The 25,690-nt window shown below is 43.1% G+C and overlaps 1 protein-coding gene across 1 annotated transcript; it reads right to left on the minus strand.

Annotated features, from left to right (window-relative positions):
- Positions 1-2,541: 2,541 nt before the first annotated feature.
- bmp7b (bone morphogenetic protein 7b) lies at positions 2,542-25,690 on the minus strand (the record flags this gene model as incomplete). The annotated part of the gene is made up of 7 exons (XM_083974968.1): positions 25,273-25,690; positions 8,404-8,596; positions 6,877-7,025; positions 5,335-5,538; positions 4,151-4,227; positions 2,970-3,080; positions 2,542-2,691 (listed from the first exon to the last, which is right to left on the minus strand). Exons 1-7 carry the CDS (start codon positions 25,670-25,672, stop codon positions 2,542-2,544), a joined length of 1,284 nt encoding a protein of 427 aa, XP_083831094.1. The 5' UTR covers positions 25,673-25,690.

Consider the following 25,690-nt stretch of genomic DNA (forward strand, 5'->3'; position numbering starts at 1 on the left):
AATAAACAGTTTCATACAAATTCATTCAAGTGCTACATCTATTCAACGTATGCACCAATACAAGGTATTGAGGTATACAGGGCATAGTAAGTTCTAAGTTAGGCATGTCAGGGTGTTAGAGGTGATAAGGAGAGAAGGTGTCATCAGAAGAGATGAGTCTGTAAGAGATTCTTATACATTTTAGATAAGATTCAGTGGCTTGATGATTTACTATCAGGGAACCACAGACAAGAACAGTCTTGACTGTGATTGACTTATGTGCTTTGATGGCAACGCCAGACAAGACTCCTTGTTGTTGCACAGTGCCTGAGTCTGTATGATTAGTCTAGTCAGTGTGGTTATAGTGGGTATACCGTGGATTGCCTGACTTTGATTCGCACACCCTTTAGAGGTCAGTGTAGGTATAGACTCTATTTGGCATAGGTCAGTGAATTGTGGAGTGACATCCAAGACCAGAGGGGCTGATGCATTCAGGACCAACCATAAGGGTATCACTGATACCCTTACAGAGGCAGTTGAGGCGACATATAACCGTGGCCTGGACCAAGAGCTGGGTGGCATGCTGATGATATGATAGGGCTATTGTGCCAAATGGAATGACTGGGAGACAAGTACAAATGCAATGGTCACAGAAGGATAGCTGGTAACAAGGTTTCTCACGACCTTGGTTTGGTTACAAGATGTAGATGCGCTTTCGATGTCATAATGAAAAGACGAAGTGACTAAGAGTTTAGTGGTTAGCGATTTAGTTGAAGGTGGCAGCAACAAGTGGCCAGAGATACAATACCCCAGCTTTGGCAAACACAAGTGCCTAACACAATCCAATACAGCTGGCTTCTTATAAATACTTTTTGGATCGTACAATTTTAAATTGTTGACATTCTGAATTCTCTGAATTCAGCTTCGGTCATTCTCATTTTTCTGGTATTTCTTGCTATTAGAAACACCTTTCACTATATAAGGTCCTAGCACAAACTCCAGCCTTGTGCTCATCCTTTTTATTCATGTAGCACATTATCAGACATTAAAGTAAATGTGTTTTACATTGAGGTGCATGAGGAAACAACCTCCAACACACAGAACATAATCTCACAGCCAGAAATGAACACACGCACCCACACACATGCAACTAATCATGAGACTTAGAAATGAGAAAGGATTTCAGTTTGTTTTTAAATGTTGATACAGTTATGACAGATCTAGGGTCAGCAGGTAAAGGATGTAGCTACAATCAAAGCAAATATTTGTGCCTGGATGTTTAAGAAAGTACAATACCAGCATGTGTCCTCCTTCAACTTGGCAATTTAGTTCTGCTTCGCATCCAGATGAAACAACACACCTCAAGGTGGTTTTATTGCTTTTCTCCCAGTTTATTGTTGTACCAGTTCAGCAGTAAAACATGGTTGAGACATCGGAGCACAATGTAGAAACAGCTTAGCCAGCTCTCAATAAATAGACCTATTAAATATGACAGATTGTATTACAGCAGAGGAATATAAACCTGAAAATGTTTTGCATACAGAGCAAGATGCTTTGTACAAACCTCCCACCTCCGTCTCTCTCACTCTGACAGTTCAGGTGATTGTTGTTATAAAAATGTGCGCCAGGTTTATGTAACAGCTTCGACTGATGAAATATGAAGACATTTCCACAGGTCCAAGTTGTCATAAATTGCCCCCCCACCGCCGACTGTGTGTGCACAGGAACACACGAGGCAGAGAGAGGCGCATTGAGTTTGACCTCAACGCCCATGTCAAAGTAGTTTTCTGTCAACTGTGTTTTCATTTCCTCAGAGTTTGTGTGTGTGTACTGTGATGTGAAAGAAAACAGGCAGCATTACATACAGGAGAAAAAAAAAACAAACCCAAGTGACATTCCAGGAAATAAATACACTTCTTGCTTTGTTTGAAAAAAAAAAATTATTTACACAGTATTGTACATAGAAGAAATTCAGAACTTCCATCTGGGTCTCTCAGTCATAAAAATATATATATAATAAAATCTACAGTAAAAGAATGAACTACAATAACAATTATTGAAATAAACAAAAGATTGTTGACTGTGAATGAATATACAGTACAATCACTGCTTTAAATGTCTTGTATACACAGTAGAAAGCACAAACGTGAGTGTGTGTGTGTGTGTATGTGTGCGTGTTTGTTTGTGCGTGTGTGCGTGTGTGTGTGTGTGTACTTGCGGTGAGGAATCTAAAATTGATTGGAATTCTTTTTCAGCCACTCAACAACATGTTTACTTCAGAACAACCTTGAAAATGAGACAAGAGCTTTTTTTCCACACAGGAAACCATCTTGAACTCTCAGAACGTTCATCAACTGCATGTGCACATACTTGCTGTGTGTTTTTTTTTGTTTTCTGATCCACTCTCAGCGTTGAAATGACAGCAAGGGGAAGCCCTCTTGACTTATGAGCTGTGAGTGCATGACTGTGTGTGTGTGTGTGCGTGTGTGTGTGTGTGTGTGTGTGTGTGTGTGTGTGTGTGTTTGTGTGTGTGTGTGACCTTGTGAAGATGCTAGAGAGAGTCTAGTGGCAGCCACAAGCTCTGACCACCATGTTGCGGTATTTCTTGAGGATGACGTTGGAGCTGTCATCAAAGTAAAGCACTGAGATGGCGTGGAGCTGCGTGGGCGCGCAACAAGGCTTAGGAACTGTGTCTGGGTTAATGAAGTGAACCTGGGAAGAGGAGCAAAAGTCACCTGGTTAATCCATCATCACACCATGAATGAATACTGACATACAGTGCATCACGCACGGTCATAAAACTCTATCGGAAAAAGAACAAAATCTTATTCTGTGTCACACGTATTCTCTGAAACACAATCCACAACTCTTCTGAATCATTTAATGCAGTGGTTCCAGCAGCAGCTACACTGTCCTGACAGGTGATGAGATGATTAGACTCTCAACATGACTGCTGGGTTTTTTAGACCCAGCTTTCATTGGTTACTCACAAGGGTTTGCACAATGGCATGGTTTGTGGCATTCATGTAGGAGTTGAGTGGAAAGGCACACTCGCCCTCACAATAGTACGCTGCGTATCCCTCTGGAGCGATGATCCAGTCCTGACAGGGAGAGAGAGGGAGAAATTTTAGGTTGTGGACTTGTTTTGCAGGCATTATGCTGAGGGCAGGAGGTGCAGGAGAGAGAGTGAAGCCAGGGAAAAAGTGCACAGACTCACATTGAGTGTCGGCATACTCAAAGTGAGACTGTGCACCTGAGGACAAAATGTGATACCGATCTGGGCCCTTATATAGATAAACATGTGGAGATGTGGCTTGATAAGTTCCAGGTAGCGGCACCTGAGCCAGATTTGTGTTTGTGCCAAGGAAACATGAAGTCAGTATTTATCTGCAATTATAAACCTAACAAATAATACAGTGCGATGAAATTGGGTATCATATTTACTTTAAGAATGGCAGACTGAAAACTAAATTAGAAATACCATGTAGCAGCTTAGTAATGCACTAATCCAGTTTTCTTCACAGAGAGATGATGGTAATGATGTTAAATCTGCACTGTTCCCAACAAGACACGGTCCTTGTACTATATCTGTGATTTAATTTTTATACATTTACAGCTGGTGACTGAAACATACATTTAAAACTGCTTCTACAGAATATTTTCATAATCAATTAGCTTGTCCATCATTTTCCTCTTTTATTGATTCAATCTTTAAAAATGTTTATAATGAAATAGTTTATCATAGAACTTCCTCACAGGCTTGATATCATTGGCTCCCATTGCTGTACATGATTATATGGTTAGTCCAGCTTGTATGCAGCCTGCGAGCCAAAACCCAGGGCTACAAAATATGAAAAGTTATTGCTCTGAGCCTGTAGTTACAAATGACGTGACCCGATGAACAATGATACTTTCTCTCCTACGACATGGGGCTGCTGCACAGTAAGAGGACACTTGTTTTTGATTTTAGGGAGTAAAGCAAGCCGAAACTGTAAAAGTGGAGTGGACTTGTCTCCAGTGTAAACTACGCCCTTGGGCTCAAGTATACGTGGGCTGATTCTAGTGTCATTCATCAGGATTGTGAGATAAGACCAGTAACCACGACTGTCTGATTTAGGCGTCTGTCGGGCCAAGCAGTTTTGGCTACCTGCGGGAGGAATGCTTTCCGTACCTGCCACCCCAAGTCTCTGAAGCTGACGTAGAGCTCGTGCTTCTTACAGGCCTGTTTCTGATCAGTACTGCTGTTTTCTGAGGAAGAGGACAGACAGAGAAAAATAGAAGGAGATTCAGTACATGTGGTATTATCCCATTCAGCTGCAAGGGTAACTATTTACTGTAGTCAGGCCCCAATTAGGCAGAGATGATAAAGACCAGGTCTAAACACAGTCAGTGTCCTCATACAAAACATTAACATTTAGACAATGGCTGAAGGAAATCACCTCCAGACACAGCAGCAGTTTGGTAATTGCTTCGAATGAATGGGCCACCCTGCTTAGAGGTCACTCTGCTGGGCTTTGAGTTTCCACTGGCTGAAACAGATGTGCACACAGAGTAGGCTTGCCACATTTTTCATAACTCGAGTCTTTTATTTATTTTCTCCTCTTTCTCCACACTCACTTCAACATTTCTCTTTACGCCATCCATGTGTCTGTTTTCTGTCTAATGGTATCTCTCCCTCTCCCTCTATTCTTCTGGTGACCTCTGGGGCTTTGTGATACAATAGTTCCTGCGAGCGGTTTCACATTGGAAATGATCACGAGCGACTGGTTCTCATCATCCAGTTAAAGACCACTGGTATCCAAAGTTCCAAACAGGCCCATTTGGCCCATGTGTTGCGGCCCCGGTTGCCCCACAACACACCGCAGATGTGTTCTGCCATAAAAGCCTGCGCTGCCTTACCTCCATGCAGGGAACTTGGCCCCGGCTGCTCTGTAATGCTTGTGTAAATAAACAAAGACAGCGGAGATATATTTGAAGCTCAGGCATTACAGTCTAATGTTTCAGCACTTCACATAAACACAGCCCTCTCACACCTCCAAAACAAAGGCCGTGGATATGCATTGCATGTTTGGTTGAGCAAGAATCACATCAGTTCCGATGGCGTACTTTTGTTGGTTCTGGGTGTTTTGTGTATTTGTGAATGCATGTGAGTGTTTACTGTATGTGTTGGCCCATGTGCTAAGAAAATGTGGAGACTTTGTTTCTCTGATGGACTCGGTATCAGTCGTCTGTGTCCCATTCCGGGAATTCCTCACAGAGCCAACAAAAGCCAGATTAAAGCAGGGGCTCGGCCCAACACAGCAGTATAAATCAGCCCCGACCGCATGGAAGACGCAAACGCTTTTCAGCGGTTACCTGCGACATTGGCGACTCTGAGTGCCTCTTGGCTCTTTGCCCCTTTGGAGCGGTTGGGGTTTCGCTGCTTGGTCCCCGCCGGCGCTGAGCGGATGCTTCGCAGGTGCACCTCAGTGGCTTTGAAGAAGGCCACCATGAAGGGCTGTTTATTCTGAGGCCCACTGCGACCAATCAGTCCAGCCACACGAGGATTGATGCTCTCTCCTGTAGGGGGAGACAGACGGCACAGTGCAACAGGTGTTATATCAAAGAAATCTAGGTTTTATTTACACATGGCAGTGTATCAACTGAATACAAAGGTCTTTTTCCACATGTGTCTGGCCCTGTCTTTCCTCACTGTCACCCCTCCTATTATGTCTTTATTGCTGCATTCACTTTTACAAATAAGATTTTCCTCTGTGAATTGCTTTCCCTCTTTCTCATCCCTTCTCCAAGTCTGAAATGCCAAAAACAAATGCACACAGAACATCAAAGCCTCCGTACTTGTGCTTGTGAGTGTATTTGCGTGGGTGTGTTCATGCACGCGTGTGCATGTGCACTCCAGCCGTGTCTATCTTGTTCTCACACTGAAGAATGTGTCTCTGATCGCAGTTTGGTGGTAAATCAAGACTTCTGGTCGCTGCTGGCGACGGGACGTCCCATGTGCCTGTCTGTACATGCTCACCCATCACCCTTCATACGCGATCCAACACACAAACACACACTCAAGGATACAACCTCCCTAGCACACCCCTCCCACAACATGAAAGCAATACAGTGTCTGTTTTTCTCTACTAACATGTAACATCCTGTCATCCCTGTGAGAGATAATGTTCTCAGACACGTTCTTGTACTGTTTTTGCGCTGTTTGCTGATAAACTTTCCCACTGACTAACATCTGAGCGTCGCGATGACAAACTCCTGTTGAGATGTTATCCTAATGATAACGCTGTGTATTTTCTGCATGGCTGCTAATGAGGCTGAGGGCATAACGGATGACGATGATGAATGACGAGCAGCAGGGTTTGATTTATCTTTGCTGCGTACGCACGGAGAATAAATCATGTGATTCTTTGGCCTTCCAGAGGACAGCCTTATAATACAGTTGTTTGTTAGACATCCAACAATATCCAACAACTCCAAATTTTACAAATAGTTAACTTTGGTCTGTCTGAAGAATATGATAATTTGATGGTTGTGAGGTTTTATAGCTCTCTGCAGTTTTTCATGCCTTCTATGTGGTTAACCTCAAGGATGGAGGTAACTAAGTACATTGACTTCTGCTACTGTGCAATATGTTTTCAGTGTAGTCATACAGTATTCATCTCTACATTTTAAAACCACTACAGATTAACATTCTGTTACTGCTGAATTACTGCAATATATGGCGCCTTTCCTCTGAGCGTGATTCATTTGTATGGTCATTGTTCAGTTTTCTCCCTTTTTTTCTCAGTTCTTGTCTTTTTGTGATGTTTTTTTTCCTTCCATCTACTGCTGTCCATCTGTGTGCACACCTGTAACTCTCTGCATGCTGAGGAATGCACTGATCTCAGTGACTCTCACCGTTTGTGCTCTCCAGGGCCAGCTGTAGCCCCAGATTCCTGCCAGGGTTCAGAACCCAGTGGTTACTGGTCGCCGTCACGTCAAACACCAACCAACCCTCCTCTGCTGCCCAGATCACCCGGGAGTCCAGCAGAAACAGATCCGACTCCCTGGAGAGGACAGAGAGGACAGTAACAGTTCACACTCGGAGATGAAGATAAATCAACAGAGATTATATGCACAATTACAAAAGACTGGTTGAAACCATGTGTTGGAGTGTAAAGCTAAGTGACTGAGGCGCAAAGTAATGGAGGGAGAGAGGGAGTCAGAGCAGTGTGACGGAGCGAAACAAAGAGAGAGAGATGGAGCAAGAAAGCAAGTAAGGGAGGGAGAGAGGGAGAGAGGGGAGGGCTCCAGATGGTGAGGCCCAAGGGAACACTTCATTTTCTTAATTGACAATAATGGCTTTATAAACGACCAGTCCTTTCATACACTACACACAGTCCATCACTGGCTGGAATTTTGTGAGAGAGCCAGAAAGCCAAAGAGAGGGAGACAGACAGAGAGAGAGAGAGAGAGAGAGAGAGAGAGAGAGAGAGAGAGAGAGAGAGAGACACGGAGAGAGAGAGTGTAAGAGAAGGAAAAAAAACACAGCTGTGAAAGAGAAAGAAACTGTGTGAAAAATACTGAGTGAAAGTGTTTATATCCAAATCAGTTCTGTTGTCCAACAGTGATTTTCTACTCGTTCACCACTGGAAACTAAAATCTCTTGTTCTTCATGTGGCCATTCATGTATCTCGACCTATTTTCTGACTGGGCAGATAGTGTGTCACAGAGCTCTGGTTCATTCAAGTACCCAGGCCCGTCTCTGGCAAAGAAATAAATGACTGTGTTGTTCACTCTGGACAACAGAAACCTTTAGGAGGAGTCGAGGAGAGTAGGACATGGGTCATTCCAGAGTTACATACACCTACTGCGTGGCCCAGATTCACCACATGGACACGGTGGGACAAAGTTGTGTAATTAATTTAAAAAGAAACCCTCATTATTAGTGCAATGTATGCTTTTCATGATTTGTTGATTGTAAATGAATAAGTATCCTTTTTTTTTTTTTTAAATATCAGAGCAGTTGTGTGATGCTATAGTTTGGCACAGCCCTCCTGTAGCATGAATGGATGTTAATATGCTCACAATGACAATGCTTCTGTAGATGTTCAGCAGCTATGACATTCATTCACATTCATTTTGCACGTTATCATGCTAACACCAGCTGATTAGCACTGAACAGAAAATACATCTAGAACTGTAGTAGGTGTTTGGTCATAAAATGAATTATTAGGCAAACTGAAATTTTGAAGATTGTGCAGCACAATGGTATTACAAAAGCTATTACAGTTATTTCTAAGGGAAGCATTAACGTCACCAAATGCCATGGCAAATTTATTGCTGACTCAGTGATCAATCAACTAGTCATTCGATCATCTAGTGATAGTGTTACTAGACATACATACATTATTGATGCACAAACATATACATAACCATACTCACCTATCAGAGTGTTCCTCCAACACCTGGTAGACGCTGATGCGGAAGGTCTCATTATCAAAACGTTCATGGATGAAGTCTTTATATATACGAAACTCGGCAGCAGTGACCGCCTCGCCCTCTGGGATCCGCGATAGGTCGAATCTGAACTCTCGATGATGCCGACGCACTGGTAGGAACTCCTTGTCGTGCTCCACTGTAAGAAATAAAACATGAACGACACACATTTGTATCATCAAACAAATTGTATCAGTATGCAGAGAATGTTGCTGCTAGTCATGTTGACTGGGAAACAATATGTCTGCGGGGAGAATGCTTTTTGTTTTGTGTTGAGTTACATCTTCCGGGTAAATAAAACATATGTGTGTCGAACAGGCAAACAACAAATGTCTTTTCCGCTCAGATTTTTTTTTTTTTTTAACTCTTCCACAACCTCCAAAATCCATCAACCTCAGTTGCTTGCGAGCCGCTGACATAGCTTGTCAGACTCTGGATCTGCCCCAGATTAAACACATCTATAGATATGTACTACACATGTTGGTTTATGATTGAAACATTCATGAGGACTAGCACTCGGAGCAATGCATCTGGTGCACACTGAGCCACGATAGAGAGATGCAGGAGGACTCTGACAGCTTTATGAGCCTCTTTCTTCTCCCTCTCTTCCTCTCATAGCCCCAGAGAGTCATCTAGTCTGCCCTTCATCTGGTTCTCATGAGTTGGGGCTCCATGTTTGGAGTACCCCATCCCCATCCCCATTCCCTCCTCTCTCTTATCCCCACATCCTAGCCTTCCAACCCCGAGAACCCTCCTCCCACCCCACCACCCCCTCTGTGCCCCCAAGACATGCCCCCCCTGACCCTGCTCCTCTCATGTCCCAGCAGGACATCCCTGGGGTCAGCGCCTTGTCTCTCATCATCTCCTGGCTCTCCTTCCACCTCCCTCTTTATCAACTGTCAGACAGACCCCCCACACATACATACATGGATCTATACTTATACAAACACAACCATAAACACACATACGGTACACACCAGTACACAAAATAACTTTAAAACCTGCAAAAACCACGACTACAGTGCATTATCTAGCCGGATCAGAGTGGGTGGTATTTTGAGCTTGATAGTTTATTGCCAGTTGCTGAAACAATAAATCTGTTCACTGGCTGAAATATTCTATTAACAGTTTTCATAATTGATTCATCTTCAGCCAAATCTCCATTCATTCTCATGTGCAGTGTAGACATCCCCTTCCCTTCCCGTCTTATTTCCTGCACTGACTTAAGTTGTGTTTTCATCTTTGTCTGTTTGTTGGTGTTTCAGCAGGATTACACAAAAAGTACTGAAGTTATTTACACCAAATTTGGTGTAGGGGTGGAGCACGGGCACACACATCAATGGATAAATGGATAAACACACACATATGTGCATCTCAAGTCAAATGATTTCCTATTGATGCTACTTACAGAGTTTAAAAGCTCTGCGACAATGGAGTTCAAGGTTATGTTGACTTCTTTATCAATTCAACACCACTTCCACCAACCACCCCCACTTATTTATTCCCCCTTTTCATTCTCTCAGCCCCCTCACTGTCAACACTTGTACTGAACCTGTGGACCTCTCCATCAATCAGACCTTTCATCAAGCCCCCACCCCCACGTCACCCTCTATAACACTATACTGCTGAAAAACTGAAAGCTCATGGGAGTGATGCGTGGTCTACAACTACACCTGCAGCTCACACTCTACCAGCACAGTGGGTCCTCACCTTTTTTGGCTCCTCACCTATAAAAACAAACTACTACTGTCTGTACTACCTGTCATCGCAGCTTGTGGCCTTGATTGTGCGCATAGGTTCACAGCTTAATAGTGTTTTGTCCTCTCCTGTTGCTCAGTTTGAAGGATTCACACAGGCCCGGAGAGGCGAAAGGGTCCAATATTTCAAAAGAAAAATGCAGAAAAGTCAAAAAAAATGAATATGATTTGTTTAATAGAGACATATTGTTTCTTTCATGTGGCTTTAATCATCTTGTGACGCACCTGTGTGATTTATCCACAACGTTGAGAGCGAGTGTTCTGGCCTACAAGGTCTGGAGGATAGTAACTCATTATCATGCTTTGCTGGTGTATCTGATGTAATGCATAACACAAAGGAATGACGGCGCACGGTATATAATAAAGTACGGGCTACCATTTTCATTTTATCATCCTTCCAGGAAACAATTACTTCATGATGTTGCTACACTGTCACACATTTCCATCCCTCCTTCATACCTCTCTGCTCCAGGGCCGGCTCATTCTTCCACCACACCAGGGAGCTCTCCCTCCTCCTGTAGCCCCATGCAGGTGCACTGTCTCCAGGGAGAAGGCCAGACCTGTTCTTTAGCCTCCGGCAGCAGCAGCCCACCCTACGCTGTAAATGCTCTTTATCTTTGCTTGTGAGAACAGCTGGATGCTTCTGTGAAACTCCCACACTAACTGTTCATATCACATCCTTCTCCATTTCCACAGTGCATGAATTTCATTCGGCTTTGGGAGAAAACGAGAGCAGCTCACAGGGTGTAGCTTTTTAGCCTCGGCCATGATTCTCCCATTGTCCCTCTCTTTCTTTCTCTTTCTCTGCTTCTCTAACAGGCCATTACAGTTGTATGGCAGTCATTAGATGAGGGGAAGGCACAGTTAAAGCCAAGCGGGAGCATTTATGACTTCCTCCGGGAGGAAGTGAGTAGCCATTGCCCCACCTGTGTCGCACATATACGCTCACCACAAACATGGCGAACACGCCCTCTCCATGCCATATGAGCCCTTTATTTTGAGTGGCCAGCGTCCGGATCCGTTGCTGCTCCTCACATGAACACACACACACACACACACACACACACACACACACACACACACACACACACACACACACACACACACACACACACACACACTTGAATACTCACAAACAACTATCACAAAGTATTGCCTGTGAAGTGAACGGTCTTGTGCGTCACAGCACGGTAACACAATCATTATGGGTTTCTGTAATCCATAATTAGAGATGCAGCAACACACACACATGCAAGGATACACAAGTACGCCAACATCACAAACGTGCACGTACACAGTGAGCTGCTTTTATCATTGGGGCTGACGTCTGATTTGCTTTTTATACAAACTGCTGATGATGCACAGTTATCCCACATCATTTGCCTGTGCAGGCCACACACGTGCACGGCAGCACACATCAGAGATGTCGGGATGATGATGATGGCTTCTCCATCCTCCAACTCTACCATGCACCTGGCAACCAGAGGGTTATTGTATGAACACTATGTGAGCATTTTTCAAGATTTATGCCTCCCCACGGGCCATATAGCTTCCTTATCATGTTCTCCACTACAAAGAGTTGTGCCTGCTAAAAGCCAGAACCTCTGATCTGCTTCCAGAAAACAGTCAAGAGTGATTTGAGGTTTACTGCTCCACTGCCATGCAGTGATTTTATTTCATTTTTCTTTCTCGATATGAAAATGTTTTATCTAAAAATCTTAAAATCTATCAAAACATTTCTGTGCCACATTTTTTTCTCTTGACTGTTTTAAGATTTTTTCTGGGGATATTTTATGTTTACAATTGTCAACAAATCACATTGAAAAACAAAATCTGGTGTAGCAACAGATAAAGCTTCTCTGTCTGTGCCAAAAACAGAAAAAAATTAGTTGAATGAGTTGTTCCTGCATTATGGACATGGGCACTGCAGTTTATTTTGAGTCAGTTCATTTTGTTGCAAGTATAAATACTCGCTAGCACAACAGCTAACAACTGACAAAAGCCTGTTGGATTAACAGAGGACAAAACTACATTGCATAACATTTTGGTGCAAACTAAACTAAATTATACAGTATTTGTGACCCAATTTTTTTTTTAAAGATACGCATTCATCCTGAGGCTGAGAAAATCCTAAAGTTGTGAGAGGCAGACTACCACACTGTTGGTCTTGGTGTTTTCATGGGATTTGTTGACCGCAACAAAAATACAGAATTGCCAGCCTGGTCCTTAAGCTCATTTCCTGTCTACTTTTTTTTTGTCTCTTTCTTCCTTTTCCTCTCTTTTAATAATCTTCCTCCCCTCTATAATCCCAACACTCCCCCTCCCCAAAACACACCCCTTCTCCTGCCAGGCCTGCAGACCTAAGACACTTCTGCGACACCTCAGGCTCCGGAGCAGCAGCGGACAGACCTGACGGCTCGCATTAGCCCAAGTGTCTGTTCGCCACCCTCACACCCCTCTGTCCCTCCTCGCACGCTTCCGCTGCTCGGTAGGGGTGGGGTGGGGTGGGGGGGATCTCACCCCTGGCACCGCTCTCACTTCTCTAAACCGATGGCTTAAACTCTGCCCAGCCCTTTCTCCCACCCCACCTCCAGTTCCCATGAGTTAACTGTGCCACCGCTATGTGCACCTCTCTCCGCATCCCTGCAGAGCCCATTAACTCCAACAACACACCTGATACCCACAAGCCCCAGACACTAGTGATGTGGTAAGTCAATCAAAGCAGAGTCAGATCATTTCACCATGGGATCTGGAGGCCTATGAATGGGACTGTTACACTAAATAAAAGAATGAAAATTTGATTGATTCACCATAATGATCTGTCTCTTTCTCTTGCATTTACTCCAACAATAATCTAAGTACAGTGCTGGAAACAAGTCAGTCATAGTTTCCGTAAGCTAAAAAGGAGCGAGAGGAAGAAAAACGGAGTGCAAAGAGGGGGCAGATTGCTCAAGATGTTTATCCTATAAAGAATAAAGAGGGTTTGATCTCCTGGGTACCGGGTGACTACCCACAGTAGGGTCATTACAACGTTAGGAAACATCCTGCCCGCTGGCAACTCCTGATGACATCATGCCTGTGTGATGTATTTATACTGCTGTAGGGTCTGACAGCGCCGGCTCCCTGGGAAAGGGTCACCGGTGTTTCATGCTATAACTTACTCACAGTTAACGATCATTAACTCACCACAGAGTTTGTGCGGGTGCGCACAATCACGTACACATGCCTTTGAGCATGTGTGCAAGGAGAAGCAGTAACCACAGGAAGAAGAGTCTTTATATTTAAGACTTGTGGTCAAAACAAACCTTCCTGGGGAGGGGGGGTCTAAGATTATACTCAGAGTAGCCTTGGTAACCTCTCTCTGACTGCTGCCATCACACATGTTTGCCCTCTACAGCCATAAACTCTAGTGCTGGGTTCCACCTCATGCTTCACTGGGCATCATGGACCAGAGTTTTATAGTGGATATGTAACACAGTGGAGCTCGCAGGAATGTATCGGACTGTAAAACCTCTCTTTAGTGGTCTGCTAATAGTTTTTTAAAAGGAATATTTAATAATTTTATGAAATACCACTCACAAATCTGTCTGTTTGATACAATACTACAGCCAACAGCTGGGCAGCACACAAAACAGTCTACTACAAGCACTTCCAAACCTCATTATCTAACACATTTTATTTTTTATTTTTTGTTTAATCAGTTCAAAAAAACAATTATTAAAATGACTATTTGCCAAAGTTTATGTGCTGGACTGTTTCTTGGCTAAGAGTGGTTGCCAGGTCACCAGTGGAGAAAGTTACTGCTTCACATTCACAGACAGAACTGAGACTGTTGTCAATTTATCGCCGAATTGCAAAAAAAAAAAAAAAAAAGCAAACAAGAACAAAGGTTTTAATACATCTCTTAGACTTCTAGTATAATTAAGTTAAAAAGTGGACATGGGGGTCCAGTTTCAGAAGTGTCTTTTGCCATTTCAGTTTTCTCTTTCAACAGTGTCCTCAGTGTTGATTGACACACAAAGACAGCACTTACTTTAGCACCAAAAGTTTGAATTGTTTTATCTTTGTTCCTGGGATTTCATATTTTATCCATGGTTTTGGGTGAGGGTAATGGCAGATCAAACACTAACTACTGCCATACTCATAAACCTTGGGCACCATTAATATGTGCGACGTAAGCCAGAGGAACTTCATAAAATTGAGCCTAAAGAATAAGCGTTAACAAATTAAATGCGCATAGAAAAATCCTACATCTGCTGTAAGTTGGGTGATTGGATGTGTCTTGACAAAATGCACTACGGTACTTTCATGCCAATTCAACATGAAGAGGAGCTCAAACTGTTTAATATTGTCTATGGGAAAATGAATGGGACTTTTACTTCCAGAACCACGGAAGACCCTAATATTTTGAAATTCCATGCAGATGACTTTCATTTACTTTTCTTCTATTTACTGTGTTGCATTTGATCATTTTGCATTTACATTCATATTTCCTAACATTTCTATAATTTGGCAAAGCCCTCGCCTACTGTAAACCACTGTGGTGACTCTGATGATCCCACACTGCTCTGACTGAGGCCCTGCAGGACAAATTGAGTCATCTCTGAAATTGGAACTGAGACATCGTCATGTTCCCTCAAGAAGTCTGTCAGTAGAGATTGTACATTAGTGAAAGGCGATGGTGGCAGCAAGGAAAACCACATCCTAAATCTTCAGCGGCCATTGTTCTGCGGTGTGATATAATGTGTGGAGAGATGGGGGATGAAGGGGTGTGGACAAATCTGTGCCAAGCAGAGAGGGATTCCTCTGTGTGCTAATGCCACTGTGACCATCTGCACTTCCCTTCAGCGGTGGGATAGAGCGACTCATAGACGTGGAACCACAGCCGTTCAGTTTCCCCCACTCACTCTTACCCTCGTCCCCTTGTTTTTATGTTCTTTAATTTTGTGGCCACAGGGGCCACACCCTCCTCGACCAGCCAAGCCGCCTCTTATTATAGACCTCAGGAAAATTCACATACAATACGCACATCAGCACAAAGAGACACAGATTTTCCGGTGTCTACATAAAACTTTTTTTTACAATTTCCTCCTGCATCCCCCGAGTGGCATCTTCTGCACACATGAGGGGCATGGTGGCACCCTAATTTTCACAGCTTGTTGTTTATTTTGTTTAATTACAGCCTATTCCTTTTGCAAATAAACAAAACATCTGTGGAGGAAACACGAGAGGAAACACAGCTGCACGCTTGCCCAAATAAATAGAAACCTGCCACATGCAATTTATACTCCAAGCTGTACATACACAATATTTCATCACTTATCATAGAAACACTTGCATACAGTTGGTGCTCGGCTTTTACAAGCTTTGATTTGGCTGTTGGAACCTGGTGAGGAATCTGGTCAGCATTACGAGCTTCCGCTAACGCAATCTTCCGCTAGGAGAACTAACACACATCACACAGTGCAGCTGGTGACTGGGCAGGGTAGGTGGCTCTAAAATAGTGTTTTACTATGCACACGCACACACAGGCACACACACACAGACACACTGCCCTAACACAAACGTTCTACCAGCACATTATGTTCCTACAAGAAAAAAAAAAGAAATGGACTTGCTTTAAAGAAATGCACAGCATCCATTTGTGATACACAATTCCTCTCTCGCACTTTTTACTTTCTTCTCTTATCCCTTCATCTCATTGTGCCCCAGTACCAAGTAAAGAGTGCTGTATTTGTTTTTGCAGCAGTGGAGCTGTTGGTCCCAGGATCTCTGGCTGTGCTCTGGCCCATATCTGCTCTCTCAGCTTCACTGCTTGGTACCCATCATGAAGTGCAGGGGAGTCTTATGTTCTGCAGGTCACTGATAAGGCAAGGCCAAAGTAACCCAGATGAAAGAGAAGTGGGTAAATGGGTGGAAATATGATTCATCCTGTTATCCGAAGCACTTTTTTGGAGTCTCACAGTTCGCTTCAAAGTATTGATTATTCCTATGTGCTTCCTTGCATTATGCAGTGGTCGCATATTGTATGAGTTTACAACAAAATTGAAGCCACATTTGGAGAGACAGGGAGAAAAAAAAGAAAAAAGTCAGAGTAGGAGAGTGAAATTATTAGAAAAACTAAAATGAGCCCAACATTCCTGGCAATAAAGAAGCTCCGTCCATCATTGAAGCAGAGCGAGAACGCCCGCTGCTTAGTACATCTGGGCCTTTTGACCACTCGCCACATTGTCAAGTCCCACCCGCGGAGTGTTTCATCATCTCTCCCAGCAAGTGCCTTAGTCTGGCCAAGAGCACAGAGGCTCTGCTATGTACATCCAGATGTCATTCTGGACTCGAGGGTTCAACAGGTGAATCTTGGAGATAACAAATGGAAAGAAAAAAAATACGACTTTCCTGGATCTCGCCGGCTGTGGACTTTGTAAAGTTGCCTGAAAGCTTATGAGGGGAGAGATTCTTTGTCTCCATTTGCAATATTTATTTACACTAGTCAACGTAATATGTCAAATCCTTGAGAGCATTAAGAGAAACTACCTGACAGGGAGGCAGGGCTATCTGTACCAACTGTTACATTCCTCTGCTTCTGCTCACTCCCTGTCCACCAGAAGGCAATAAAACACTCAATAACACTAATTAGCTCCAGAAGCATTCCTTTTGGGAAAAAAGTGTATGTGCATTTCTTTCCACACATGTATGCATGTCTGTATATACACATGCATGCGCTTTTAGTCTACTGGGAGTATATACAGAAGCGATGACATAAATCTTCAGGAGGGGAAAAAAGGCGTTCTAGCAGTGTCAAGGACAGGCTGCACATACAGAGGAAAGAGTGGCCTTCAACACGTGGTTATGTTTTAATTTTCTGGTCTTCATGTCCACATTTTGGACGCAGCTTCTGCTGCGAGATGGAGAGACCAAGACGGACAAATGTATCAAATTAACAACTCAACAACGGACAAAACCTACAAATGTGCACATGTGTGTGTGTTTATGAGAGAGAGAGAGGGAGGGAGAAACAAAGTGGGGAGACAAGCAAAGCAGTGTTTCGGGTTTAGAGAAAGTGTGTGTATGATGTGTGTATGTGTGAGAGAGAGAGATGGGGAGTGGAAAAACACACAAAAGAACTTGAGAAAGTGTTGAAATGTTTTATGTCTGGGACCACGGGAGATTTAAACCTCTGGAGGTGAGGGCCAGAGTGAGAGGTTGGAGACTAAACCCCCCACAACACTACTGGGACCATATGATAACCAACTAATTAAAACTTGGAGGCCAGTGCTGATAATCAATACTGTTGGTTCAGGGAGGGTAGGGAGGGAAATTTGGTATCAGATGGTCCAGCATGTGGGACGGATGGGAGACGGGGCCAGACATGATGGTGGAGGTCGAGATGAGGGGACTTGTTGGACTCTGAAAAGATAAAGTTTCAGTGCACAGCTGCTTTGGCCTGTAGACAGAGGGAAACATCTGTATTAACCTCAGCACCACGGGAAGCCCACTGTGGAGAGGAATGCAAGGAGCAATAGAGAGAAGGGTGGGGAGAGAATGAACAGAAGATATGAGTATGTTTGTAGAAAAGACAGATATTGGAGCTATTCGCCTGAAATTACAAGCACAGGCTGCTACCAACTAATATAAAACCAGAGCTGCATGCCTCTGACGTGACTGCGATGTGACACAGCTACTTCCGAGCAAGCAGCCGCAACCGTGTGAGCCAGTGACACAATGCTGTCTGAAAGCCAAAGCCCCTAATAAATCCAAACTAATTTACCAGTTAAGACATTTCTTACCCGCTCTCCTCTCCGTTTCCTTCCTATTAACACATTCTCTAAAGCGGAGAGAGCTGGCAGACAACTGTGTGGCAGCTCATGTGGGAGTAGACAGAGCACCATGAATGGTAGAGGGCCAGGTGGTGCCCTGACAGGTCACCAAGGTAACACGGAGGATAATTACCTACTAGTGCACTGACTCACTTTGCATGCCAGGTCTGTATGATACTTCTCCCAGTATCAACTCACCAGTTGAATATAGGCAGAGCTTTAACCTAACACAACTAGTCACCATGTGCAACATCACCGCTTGAACTTTGCGAGACAATAACTGCCCAACTGTTACACATTACACATTGTGACAGTGAGTGAAATAAAGTAGTGGGGGCTTTGTTTGTTTACTGCTTTTCAACTTCGTTTATTGAAATGTGTCACATCTGGAGCAGATTAACGGCAGCAGAGCACGTTCCTAAACCCTACACTCTGGTAGCACATGTTTTCAATGGCTCGATTTTTTTTGTTCACTTTTAAGATGCTATTATCTTACAGCGCCACCCCTCTGAGTGTCAGACTGATGTAAAGCATCACTCTTAAAAAAGCAGAGAGCGATCAGTCAGGGGTTTCATCAGAGAGAAAAGCTGCAGAATGAAGAGGCACAACAGGATATTAAGGAAATTTCATGATGCGGCCAATGTTAAATGTTAACAATATATCAATATATGTTCAAGACTATGTGATATTCAGACTATGTCTGTGCACTACATGAGATCAAACTCATGTGTGAAATTTCAGTGACTAATTCAAACAACAAGTGTTGAAACTCCCTACAGTTTTAAATTATCAAAAGATGACAGTTTTATTATAATTTACATGAGCACTCATTACTTTTGCTTTTGAGTCATGTCACCTACGCTGCCCACGCACTAAATGTGTAATCCACAGCTTCCCAACAAATTCAATATTTACCCCAGTTTGAGTAACATTTCCTAGTAACTACACCACCCAACCTCTTAAAAGAAATGACTGGGAGCTCCTTAAAAAATAACACAATGACCTGTTTTTAAATGTTAACATCATCAGTAGGAACCAATGTGGTCGGGGCTGACTGGGTAGGGAAGTCACAAAGTATTGTTGGCTGTAATCTTTTCCTGGCTTTTGTTGACTAAGAATACAATAAAATAAAAATGGAATAACATCAACCATATTCTTTAACTTGGGACAATAAAACGTAGACCGTATCGTCCCAACATGAACCTGCTGAACGCAGATAAACCGCTACCCTGATTTATAACCAAGCCCTTATGTATACACACACACACACACAGCTGGAATGTGCTGCTATCTCTTTTCCTCACGCTCTCCAAAGTTTTCGTTAATCCAGTCAGGATTGCATGAGAACAGGAATAAGAGGGAAGCTGTGACTAACATACTTCATGATGACATTTTACAGTAAGAGACTACAACCCCCCTACCCCTCCCAAACATAAACACAGGTGATGGTGTTGCCACTGTGTCAGTCATCCAGGATGCAAATAGCAGACGTCCAAGTCACAGCCCTTTCCTGTGGTCTGGGAGGAGTAAATGGCCATTTAAATTTGGGCATTATGAGCGTTTGAGCGTGTGCCTGCACTGTAAAAAGGAATTTGGGTTTTTTGTTACCTCAACTTATTTTTCTTAGTCAATCCAACTAAAAGTATCTAAATTGTTGGGCCAACTTGAAATATTAAGTTTTAATACTGTCAACTCCTCAGTTAAATCAGAACAGTCCAGGTAACTTAGTTTGCTGAGTTGACTCAATTAAACATCAGTAGCCCCTGCAAAACTGCCCTGGACAACCCGTACAAGCCCACATGTCACAGACTGACCCCTGCTCGACATGTGTCAGTTGGAAAGGACGCCATTTCAATCAAGATGAACAGCAACAAGATGTCATCACGAGTGGACAAAAAGAGCAAGTAATTCCAGGTAAATAATTATTTTTGTAAGCTATATGGTGCAGTCAGTGCCATTTTACTGTTAAAATGGTTGCCAAACTAGTTTTCTTAAACTATAGAATATCAAAGAGCCCTCAAATCTTAAAAAGAAAAAAGAAAAAAAACAACTTGTTAGCTCCCTGTAGCCTAAGTTTAGCAAGGGCTTTGTCTGTAAATCAGATATGCAATCTACAGTGTGTTACATGAATGTGCACAACTGCTCTGGGAAGTATTTGTTTGACGAAATGTCTGAATATTTTTAAGTTATGAAGTTAAATGTGCGATGATGAATGAGCTAACTATGCTAACTGCTCTTTCTTCTACGGAGTGTTTGGCACTGAGAGAAAAGCATACGGCTGGAACCACAGTTTGTGGAGTAACTTAACGAAATGTTTGTAATTAATTCAATGTACTGTGGTGTTTATGTTGGAAATTATGAATTAGTGTAGGCTATGCAATTAGCAATGAGCAATGAGCTAGCTTCCTTAGCTCACTTTGTATTTTCTGCTAGTTAATTATATAACACAAGATATAGATCAATCTGACAGATGTGTTTCCTTTACAGGTCCGGACGCTGGGCCGTAAAGTGTACCCCCGCAGCCCCCGCATGCCGTGGGGGCCCCGCTCCCGCCCGTAAAGCCAGGTTTCCACCGAATCAACGGTCTTTTTTTCACCGCAACATAGGATGCACGTCATGATAACTTCTGTATTTTGACTATTCAAACTTCCACAGTCCATAGTTCTGTTCGTTTGATAGTTCAAGAGATTTTTGGATGGACAGCTCCTATTGTTCTGCTGCGTCGTCGTCGCCCCCCCAACACCAGCACCAGCGGACGGCCGCGGGGCCCGCATGTATACGTTAAGGCACAGTCGGACGTCATGCTGACCTGTTGGATGACTTGGATATGCAAGTACTATACATTTTCCTCAGCAAACCAGCACAACATTTTACGGCATTACAAACTAAAACATGAACATTACAGTGGATCTTGCCGCTTCAAGACACAAGTTGCTCTCAGCAATCTTTTTTTTTTTTAAACATGGATCTCACACTGGTTTTATTGCTAAGGAATGTCAATCTGATGGACTGTCTCACAGTGTGATTTATGTACTGTATGTAATTTAAGTAAATTATATGTCTTAATTGTATATCATGTGTTGAAGTAGTATTTCTGTTATGCACCTAAATTTGAATTATTTGAATATTTGTCATTTTTCATGTAAGTATAGCCTACTATGCCTGAACTGATTTTGTTGAAAGATGTTTGTGGTAAAATAAATACTGTTTAAAAAAAAAAAAAGTAATTTCTTTATGTATTCCACTCAGTCATTTTAGAAAATAAGTGATTTGAAATAATGAAATAATGCTGTTGATCATACTTAAAGGAGTATTATCGCAAAATTCGGCCACTAGATGGAGCCAGGCGGAGCTTATCAGATATAAACAAGTGGGCAGCTGTCAGAGAGAGAGAGCAGCCTCGTTTAGTCCCCCCTCCTTCTCCCTCCCCCCCTCCTCCTCCCTCGCCAGGCTGAATGAACGTGCAATCGCGGGAAAAAGAAAACTCGCTAGTGGAAGCGGCAGCTCTACGTCGCGCACAACCACAACAACGACAACAACAACTGAAACGTCCTCCTCCTTAATAACACTGAGAGGACAGCTGAAGAAAGACACAGGGACGTGGAGACAAAGTGTTCTACCAGCGATTCAGTGACTGTGAACACCCTAACACTGCTACATTACTTACTGTTGCATATTTGTCCGGTTCGGAGGTCTGATTTGCGAGTTCCGAGTGCATTTTAAGGCAGCAAGCGCCGGGCCGGCTTGGATCATAACAAAGACAAATGCTGCATTTGCCCCACGGACACTATACTGTTGGCGATTTTTTTTGTAAATTTAGTTATGGCTCCCCCCGACCCATCTTTTACATATGTCAGCTTATTTTATGCTATTACTGCTGTATTTGCGATAATGCTCCTTTAAGTTTTTGAGTGAGGTAAACTAAAACTGGAAAAAGTTACCTTGCTGCCTTAAAATTTTATGTTGATTTAACTAAAGGGTCTTAGTTGGAACATACTTAAGTTTTTGAGTGAGGCCAACTTATACTGGAAAAAGTTACCTTGCTGCCTTAAAATTTTAAGTTGATTTAACTAAAGGGGCTTAGTTGGAACAACTTGTGTTTGTTGGTTAAACTTATAATTTAATGTCACCTCAACTAGGCATTTAGTTCATACAACTTAAATTTCTTTGTTAGTGGTACTTAAAATGTTATCAACTGAACTTAAAATATCAAGTTGATCCAACTGTCTGTCACTTTGGGATTAGTCATTTCAACATATTATTCTAAGTGGTAAGAACTTACATGGAAGTGCAAAGAACTAGAAATTCTTAGCTCTCTTAACTCAAAATTTTAAGGCAACAAGGTAACTCGTTTTTTTAAGTTGAGCCAACAAATTTGTTTTAACAGTGTGGATGCCTGAGTGGGACTGGCCTGTGTGAGAGTTTAACATGAACTGAACTGAACTGAACTGTAGCTCAGCACAGGCCAAAGTGGCGGCCAAAAGGTCTGGAAGCTGTGGTCTGTTCAGGAGGAAATGCCTTAATTTACGGTGGCTGAGGGCTAATGCTGCCAAAGACCACTGGGATTCAATTAAATAATTATTACCGATACGATTTCGCATGTACAGTTTGTATTAGATGGATAGATAGATAGATAGATAGATAGATAGATAGATAGATAGATAGATAGATAGATAGATAGATAGATAGATAGATAGATAGATAGATAGATAGATAGAGAGATAGAGAAATAGATAGATTTGTTACCCCTCTGCATTCTTTTCTCTTGCCACCCTGACATACAGTGTGTGTATGTGTTGTGTGCGCATGTGTGCATGTGTGCGTGCGTGTGTGTGCTGGCGTGTTATCATGGCATGTCCGGCACACACCCAGTGCCTGGGTGACCTGTGTTGCGTGTCGTGTAGCAGTGTACATTCTGGATGTATGCTGTAAGCCATTTACACAGCTGGGCTTTTAAACTGAAGTGACTCAGTGAGAGGACGTCCCTGGACTGGGGTCTGTCCCAAAGTCCACACCCACCCTAAACTGGCTGCCCTGGATCTGCAGCACACATGAGCTGACAACCAAGTGTATAAGTTCCCCTGAGTGGCAATCAGGAAGGAAGGAAGAGGAAGAGCAAGTAACATCTTTTTATCTTTTCATATCAAGGCACTGCTGAAAATAATTAAGTAGCTCACTTTTACACGGCGACGATAACTAGATGGGTAGTTCTGTGCTGAAGCTCTCTTGGCGAAATCAGATACGTTCTTGTCAGAGGATTCAACTTTAAATAAAAACACGCACCCGTGCATGAAAGCAGGCCTCTCAGGAAGCACTAACCAGTGTACAAAGTCTGACTAATGTACCTTGGCACGGTAGTTATGGAGACATGCAGAGTTTTTGGGGAACGGTTTTTAAATAAAAGCCACACTCATTTTGCTCTCAGACAACCTAAATAAGAAAACAAAGCCACAACGAGCAAATGCGGAGAGGGAGGAATTTGGACAGGACATAGTCGATCCTTTTGATAGCCATCATTTACGTCCCTCTCACTCTCATGTGCGGGGTAATGAAACAGAATATTATCTGCTGTTTTAAATCAAGCTGCTTGGATGCATATTTGATGGTATCACATGAGACTCAGGGAGAAACCTAACAATGAACCCGACTGACAGATGCAACACGTGGCAGACAGCGCACACCGTTCAATGACCAACACCCGCTGTATATGCAAATGTATAGCAACGCTGAACATGTGCCATGACGAGGACTCAACCTGGGCCAATGCCATCAGTAATTACATTAGCCACAAGACTCCAGGAAGGCAGTGTGACTTTCTTTCCATGATCCTCTAATATATTAAATAAAAAAATGTTCTCTCTAGCTGATGTGACCCATCTTTGTTTAGATTTTTGGTCTGGTTTGAGTATCGTCCTCACAGAAGACATGGACTGAGTCCCAGTTACCTCTCGCCCTCCTTTCACTCTCAAAAGCTCCCTTCTTTTTCGTCAGCTCGCTGCAGCCTTGGCCCTTGACTTTGAGAGTCTCTGTGGTCAAATCCATCTGTGTCACAGCCTGTCAAAAATAGTCACAATGCAGCAGCTCCCACAGTAATTACACAGTGCAGTGGAGGAACCAGTGTCACCTCCCTCTCTCTTGCCAAGACTCTCCAACAATGATCTTTCCAGGATTGGATGTAAACTTCCAATCCTTCCAAGTCCTTGCAACACTTTACAAACATTTTCACTGCCATACATCTGCTGAGAATTTCATGTATTGTCCATTTAATGCAAAAGTATGATAAAGGTTAATGAGCTAAAATAAAACACAGGAAGTAATCTGGAACAGAAATGGGACATGAGCTGTGATGGAATAATTTGCTGAAGGAATTGAATGTTAATGTTACATTTATCTGACCATAAATCTTGACAACACCTGCTAATGTTTTGATTGTTTCCACTTAACAACCGCTGACTGCTGCTGACAGCAGTCATGTGGTCCAAGATGGTTCAATTTCAATAAACATGCTGATTAGATTGTACAGAACAACATTTGACAACCAACATCTGTAATAGTAACTATTCCTGGAGACTGAAGTTTATCCCACTGCATGAGTCACTGTCTGACATACTGAGACTGACTAAACTCTGATCACCATTGACGAGCATTATTATGTGGTCTGAGTGTCTATAGGGATGTCTCCAGATTAGAGAAGGAAGGGCACTGTGCACTTTGAACCCAGCCTGCTGTTGACTTACTCATTCTTTAGATAACACATGGTTGAAATATTAGCTGCTGGCTGGTCCATCATCCGCAGCTCCAGCACCTGAACATTAGCCGGCTGCACAGCTGTTTAACAGAGAGGGACGCTGGAATGTGACACTCCAGGGTATTAGCTGGATAACTGCACCTAGTACAGTAGTTTTATGTGAACCCAATTATTGTGCTTATCTCCTGAGTGTGCAAGCTGGTGTGACATCAGACAAACACATGTGCTGCTCCTTCAGGTGCCAGATCAAATGTTGTCAGAATTAATCTACTTTCATCTTAAACACATGGATATCCTTTGACTGAGATGCTCATGATTAGTATAGATATTACTGAAAAAGCTGAGGTGACCGGACTGGGAGCTAGTGCACAATGATTGTTGTCAGTTAACCTCTTGTTTTGTTGTAGACAATTGAAAGATGTAAAACTTAAGAGATAACTAATTCTTAATAACGTTTTGGTCGCACAAACAGTGAAAGAATAAGGAGCCATACCTAAATTGACAAAGCTCATGACCATGTCTGCATCGTTCAAGAAGTTGTTGTCTTGCAGGCTGGCTATCGGGGGCCCCTGGGTGGTGAAGACGGGCTTATAAGGATAGGAGTATCTGTCCTCGTCCCCCTCTGTGGACATGGCGTTGTACAAGTCCAACATGAACATCGGGGCAGCGTTGTGCTTTCCGTGGAGGTGGGGTCGCGGCCGGTGCGGCAGCCCCAGGATCGACAGGATCTCCCGCTGCATCTCCCTGCGCTCCTGGCTCTTCAGCCGGCGGTGGATGAAACTGGAGTGGAACTCGTTGTCCAGAGTAAAGTTCGTAAAGGCGCTATCAGCCAGGACGCAGTAGCTCCAAACCAAGAGCAGAGCTGGAGCACGTCGATCCAAAATCGGTGCCATAGTACTTGCCGTGCGTAA

Source organism: Trachurus trachurus, assembly GCF_905171665.1.
Source record: "Trachurus trachurus genome assembly, chromosome: 7".
NCBI classification, from domain to species: domain Eukaryota; kingdom Metazoa; phylum Chordata; class Actinopteri; order Carangiformes; family Carangidae; genus Trachurus; species Trachurus trachurus.